Here is a 6,497-nt window from a genome sequence, read left to right on the forward strand (position 1 = left end):
ACGGGGTTTCACCATGTTGGCCAAGCTGGTCTCGAACTCCTGACCTCAGGTGATCCGCCTGCCTCGGTCTTCCAAAGTGCTGGGCTTACGGCATGGGCCACTGTGCCCAGCCGTTTATATGTATTAACTCTTAATCATCAAAACAAACTATGTGGTATTATTACCATAATTATCCCCATTTTATACAAAGCAACAGAGGGATAAGGAGGTAAAGGCACTTGCCCAAGTGCAAAAGGTAGGACAGGAACCCAGAGTCCTGTGCTGGTAGCTGCTTTTCTGTGCACTTAACATTGTCTCATTTAATCCTTGCAGTCACTTGATGAAGAAGGTGGAGGTCCTAGGGCATTGGAGAAGTTATGTGACTTGTTCAAGGTCATGCAGCTGGAAGATGGTGGTGGTAGGACAGGAAGTCAGTTGGGCCTGATTCTGCTGCCCTCTAGTCTATACTCCTTTGCTCCTGAGTCCCTCATCCCCCCTGCAGAATGGGCACCCCGTTACTTTTCTGAGCCGCTGTGTACAGAAAAGAGAGTGTGTTGGCCAAGCTGATCTCGAACTCCTGACCTCAAGTGATCAGCCTGCCTTAGCCTCCCAAAGTCCTGGGATTACAGGCATGAGCCACCACGCCCAGCCTCTGAACACTTTGTACTCAAGCCATTTCCCAGTGCTGTGTTTGCAGTGAGCACCCCCGAGGGATGAAGACATGTCTCCGTGTGGGAAACTGGGCTTACCAGGGGCCCTAGAAGAGGAGAATCTCTCAAGCTCAGAGCTCTATGGCTGTGGTGCAGGCCCACTGTGTGTGCGGTGTCAGTCTGGGCCCTTCATGTTGCCCCCGTGGGACTTGGGGTAAGGGGAACTGACGCAAACATCACACTGCTGTTGCTTGGTGTGAGCAATTAATTCCTGGGGCTCTCACCCAGGAGTCTCATGTCTTTGGGTCAGACAAACTCATCAGCTTGTAGAAAGGGCACAGTCCCACGGGCCTGTTACAATCTTCTATTGTGCACATGTTGCTCTTAAAATATGCAAATCAGTTTTGATTTAAAAAAATTCTTTCTTTCTTTTTTTAGTGATAGGAGTTTTGCTATGTTGCCCAGGAGTTTTGCTATGTTGCCCAGGCTGGTTTCAAACTCTTGGGCTTAGGAGGTCCTACCACTTTGGCTGGGACTGCTAGCATAGTGTATCACCACACCCAGGACTGATTTTCGTTTTTCAAGAACAAAAACCAAAAACATACACAAACCAAGAGTCAAAGCTTGCTAATTAGAGGAAAGTCAGGAAATGGGAACCATTCAAAGAAGAAAATACCCCCACCTCCTACTCTCACCTATCCAAAGACAATTAGGTGAATCCCTTAGTAGATATCTTTCCAGACGGTTTTCCATATAGATTCCCACATCTGGCCAGGCGCGGTGGCTCACGCCTGTAATTCTAGCGCTTGGGGAGGCTGAGGCAGATGGATCACCTGAGGTCAGGAGTTCGAGACCAGCCTGACCAACATGGAGAAACCTCGTCTCTACTAAAAATACAAAATTAGCCGGGCACAGTGGTGCATGCCTGTAATCCCAGCTACTCGGGAGGCTGAGGCAGGAGAATCGCTTGAATCTGGGAGGCAGAGGTTGCGCTGAGCTAAGCCAAGATCGTGCCATTGCACTAAACTCCCCTCAAAAAAAAAAAAAAAAAAAAAAGAGATTCCCACATCTTTACTAGTTTGCAGAAATAAGATCCTAGCATATGCAGTGTGTAGGAACTGCCTTGGTTTAGCCAAGCCTCTGTGACTGGGGGCCACTGTGGTGACCCCCAGCTCTCCAGACGGAGTCAAGAGCTCACCAGCCTACAAAGGTTTTCATGGCCCCCAGCCAGACTCGGGGGCTTCCTCTTGCCCTGCTACTTCCTGGGAGCTCTGAGGGCAGGAAATGGCGCCACTCAGCTCCTGGCCTAACAGCTTGGGGACCACAAATGCAAAGGAAACCACCCTCCCCTCCCACCTCCTCCTCTGCACCCTTGAATTCTCAGGCTCACATTCCCACCACACACCTCCAAGCCCAGCCCTCCCTAGCATCACCCCTTCCATCCTATTCCTCAGCCAAGAGCCAGGAATCCCAATTCCAGATCCCACACTTCCCTGCCTGCCTCAGGTGAGCCCCAGACCCCCAGGCACCCCGCTGGCCCCTGAAGGAGCAGGTGATGGCGCTGTCTTCGCCCAGCAGCTGTGGAAGCAGGCGGGTGGGGCAGGATGGAGGGGTGGGTGGGGTGGGTGGAGCCAGGGCCCACTTCCTTTCCCCTTGGGGCCCTGTCCTCCCCAGTCTTGCCCCAGCCTTGGGAGGTGGTGGAGTGACCTGGCCCCAGCGCTGCGTCCTTATCAGCTGAGCCGGTAAGAGGGTGAGACTTGGTGGGGTAGGGGCTTCAGTGGGCCTGGGAATGTGCCTGTGGCTTGAAAAGACTCTGACAGGTGATGATGGGAAGAGATCAGGAGCCATTGGGCTGCACAGGGTCAGGGAAGGCCAGGAGGGGGTGGTCACTGCCGGAGTCTAAGCTGCTGAGGCTGGAGGGAGCCTCGGGATGGGGCTGATGGGGGAGCTGCCAGCATCTGTTTCTCTGTCATTTCTGATAACAGTAAAAGCCAGGATGGAAAAAACCGTTAAACCGCAGGTTGGGCCTGGCCGTTGGCAGGGAAGTGGGCAGAGGGGAGGCCCGGCCAGGTCCTCCGGCAACTCCTGCGTGTTCTGCTTCTCCGGCTGCCCACCTGCAGGTCCCAGCTCTTGCTCCTGCCTGTTTGCCTGGAAATGGCCGTGCTTCTCCTCCTCTTTGGGGTGCTGGTGGTAAGCCCAGACGCTCTGGGGAGCACGACAGCTGTGCAGACACCCACCACCAGAGAGCCTGTTGTCTCTACTAGCGAGGCCCTGAGCTCAAAGATGTACACCACTTCAATAACAAGTGACCCTAAGGCCAACAGCACTGGGGACCAGACCTCAGCCCTACCTCCCTCAACTTCCGTCAATGAGGGACCCCCTCTTTGGACTTCCATTGGTGCCAGCACTGGTTCCCCTTTACCTGAGCCAACAACCTTCTGGGAAGTTTCCGTCAAGACGTCATCAGTGCCCCAGGAAACCCTTCATGCAACCAGTCATCCTGCTGCTCCCATAACAGCAAACTCTCCAGGATCCCACACCGTGACAGGTGGAACCATAACAACGAACTCTCTGGAAACCTCCAGTAGGACCAGTGAAGCCCCTGTTACCACGGCAGCTAGCTCTCTGGAGACCTCCAGAGGCACCTCTGGACCCCCTCTTACCATGGCAACTGTCTCTCTGGAGACTTCCAAAGGCGCCTCTGGACCCCCTCTTACCATGGCAACTCTCTCTCTGGAGACTTCCAAAGGCACCTCTGGACCCCCTGTTACCATGGCAACCGACTCTCTGGAGACCTCCGCTGGGACCACTGGACCCCCTGTTACCATGACAACTGGCTCTCTGGAGCCCTCCAGCGGGGCCAGTGGACCCCAGGTCTTTAGTGTAAAACTATCCACGATGATGACTCCAACGACCTCCACCAACGCAAGCACTGTGCCCTTCCGGAACCCAGATGAGAACTCACGAGGCATGCTGCTGGTGGCCGTGCTTGTGGCCCTGCTGGCGGTCATAGTCCTCGTGGCTCTGCTCCTGCTGTGGCGTCGGCGGCAGAAGCGGCGGACTGGGGCCCTGGTGCTGAGCAGAGGCGGCAAGCGTAACGGGGTGGTGGACGCCTGGGCTGGGCCAGCCCAGGTCCCTGAGGAGGGGGCCCTGACAGTGACCGTGGGAGGGTCTGGGGGCGACAAGGGCTCTGGGGTCCCCGATGGGGAGGGGTCTGGCCGGCGACCCACACTCACCACTTTCTTTGGCAGACGGAAGTCTCGCCAGGGCTCCCTGGCGATGGAGGAGCTGAAGTCTGGGTCAGGCTCCAGCCTCAAAGGGGAGGAGGAGCCGCTGGTGGCCAGCGAGGATGGGGCTGTGGACGCCCCAGCTCCTGATGAGCTCGAAGCGGGAGACGGGGCTGCCCCTTAAGTGCTGGTGAATAGTGAGGCTGGAGGCCGGAATCTCAGCCAGCGTGCAGCACCTTCCCTCTCACCATCACACTGCCCCCTCGCTCCCACCTTTCCACCCGTCACCCCGATCCTCACCCGAATCTTTTCTTTTTCTTTTGAGACAGAGTTTCGCTTTGTCGCCCAGGCCGGAGTGCAATGCACGATCTCAGCTCACTGCAACTTCTGCCTCCTGAGTTCAAGCGATTCTCCTGCCTCAGCTTCCCGAGTAACTGAGATTACAGGCACCCACCACCATGCCCAGCTGCTTTTTTGTATTTTTGGTAGAGATGGGGTTTCACCATGTTGGCTAGGCTGGTCTCAAACTCCTGACCTCAGGTGATCCACCTGCCTCGGCCTCCCAAAGTGCTGAGATTATAGACATGAGCCACCGCACCTTGCCTCCTCACCCGCCTCTTCACTCTGAATCCTCATCAGGCTTCTCAGCCCTGGATTTCCTGCTGGTATCCTCACCCAGCACCCGCAACTAGCACCTGGGCAGGGCAGGGCTGGCACCTCTCGACGTCTGTGGACTGAATGAATAAACCCTCCTCATCCACCCCTATTTATCTCCATCACCATTTCCCCCTCTTTCTTGTCCGTGGAAACGGCTGCTGATCCTCCATCAGCCAAACTTATCTGACCTGTGATTTCTTTGAGAATTCTCCTTTTCCCCCAGACCCCACCCTGGGTTGACCAGAGTCTGGGAAGAAGAAGGACAAGAGAACCCGGCAAACTCCCCCCTAGGATTAACTTTGTAAAGCACCCTTGCCCTGTAGCTGCAAGGGCTGTGGAACCCGGGCAGCCCGCAACCACCTTTAGCTCTGGGCCCCCCAGGATGGCCTGGAGCATGGCTGGGTAGGGCCACCGGCCCATGCTCTCAGGCGGGCCTGTGATCTTTCCCAGGACACATGGACTCTAGGCTGGCCCTGGCCCACGCCACCACACTCTCCCCACCCATGGACAGAGGCAGCCAGAGGCCTCATGGTTTCTCCTCCGAGTTTCTGGCTGGGTGTAGTTCTCAGAAACCCCAGTGCCTGCGTGCGTCCACTCGTGGGTGTGGTTTGTGTGCAAGAGCTGAGGATTTGGCGATGCTTGGGAGGGGTAGTTGTGGGTTCAGACAGTGTGGGGGTGGGAAGTGGTAGTGGTGGGTACAGACGGTGTGGGGGTGGGAAGTGGTGCAGAGACTGAAGAGGGTCAACCTGAGCATGGGGGACACAGGGACTGCTGAGAACATGCATGTCATCTTTACTCTGATGGGGTGGACATAGCAGAAAATCTAACTCTGTAGCCCCATACAGAATGCCAGGGTTAGCACAGTGGCTGGTGCCTTTAATCTTAGCACTTTGGAAAGTGGAGGCAGGAGGATCGCTTGAGCCCAGGAGTTTGAGTCTGAAGTGAGCTGTGATTGCACCACTGCATTTCAGCCTGGGCAACAGAGCGAGACCCTGTCTCAAAAAAGAAAAGAAAAAGAAAGCCAGGCTTCATAGAAAGATCGTATGTGTGACCCAAATGTGAGTTATTCAGCTCAGCCATGGTAATCCCTTCCTTGAAGTCTCCCTTTCTGCAGTACACATGCATGTGCTCTCTCTCTCTCTCTGTCTCTCTCTCTGTCTCTCTCTCTCTCTCTCTCACACACACACACACACACACACATGCGCGCTGTCCCGCAAACAGAGGCAGGGGAGAGGGGTTTGCCCTGGTCGCGGGGACTGGTCTTGCTGGCGCTTCCCCGCTGCACGTTTCCAGGTTTAGTTTGTTTGTGTCTCCTCTTCCATCCCAGGGGCTGAGCCCCTTCCATCCCCCAAGAGGAACCAGTGAGAGTGAGTGAAGGGGGGGCCCGGAGCCAGGGACTTCCCCTGTGGGGCCTGGGTGGAGAGGGGAGGACCCAATGGTGCTGCCTTTGAGACCAGCCCAGGCTACAGCCCAGGAGCACACATGGGCCAGGGCAGTTGGTATTTCCCGAGGACAAAGAGGAAATTTTCAAAGAGGAAGTTGTTGAGTTAGAGCTTGCGGTGGCTGAGAGCAGACAGGTTGACCTGCAAAAAAAGACAGGGGAGGCATGTGAGTGTGACAGCCCTGCTCTGTGGCCTGGGCAGGAGATGGGAGAAAGGGTCAGGTGGGGGATGGGCTCGTGCAGTGGGAGAGGAGAGGGAGAGAGGGGGCGGGAAGGGGCTTGCTTAGTGGGTGGGAAGAGCTGAGCTGGGATGGAACCGGCTTCTACCAGCCAGGCTGGGCACCCACTGGGCTGCATCTGGTGGCCTTTTCTGATTGCTATTTGGACTCACTGCAGCTGCAGAATGACAGAGGCTACGTCCAAAATCCCTTACAGACACTGTTGTCTTAGAGTTGTTAAAATAAGTGCACCTATATCAGGTTTAGAAAATACTGTCACCTAACGTTGCTGTCCTCAGCTCCACCTCCCTTTCCTTTGACAGAT

The 6,497-nt window shown here is 55.6% G+C and overlaps 1 protein-coding gene across 2 annotated transcripts; it reads left to right on the plus strand.

The window, feature by feature from the left end:
• The first annotated feature begins 2,039 nt into the window (after positions 1-2,039).
• On the plus strand, positions 2,040-4,621 carry SPN (sialophorin). Of its 2 annotated transcripts, none has more exons than XM_004087373.3 (3): positions 2,040-2,135; positions 2,750-3,324; positions 3,379-4,621. In XM_004087373.3, the coding sequence occupies exons 2-3, from the start codon at positions 2,784-2,786 to the stop codon at positions 4,038-4,040; spliced, it is 1,203 nt and encodes a 400-aa protein (XP_004087421.1). In that variant the 5' UTR covers positions 2,040-2,135; positions 2,750-2,783; the 3' UTR covers positions 4,041-4,621. The 2 variants fall into 2 exon arrangements, with proteins under 2 accessions (XP_004087421.1, XP_003280475.1); XM_003280427.4 differs by lacking the exon at positions 2,040-2,135 and adding an exon at positions 2,308-2,371 and having other exon boundaries at positions 3,379-4,620.
• The last annotated feature ends 1,876 nt before the right edge of the window (positions 4,622-6,497 follow it).

This window comes from Nomascus leucogenys, chromosome 2, assembly GCF_006542625.1.
Source record: "Nomascus leucogenys isolate Asia chromosome 2, Asia_NLE_v1, whole genome shotgun sequence".
In the NCBI taxonomy this organism is placed as follows: domain Eukaryota; kingdom Metazoa; phylum Chordata; class Mammalia; order Primates; family Hylobatidae; genus Nomascus; species Nomascus leucogenys.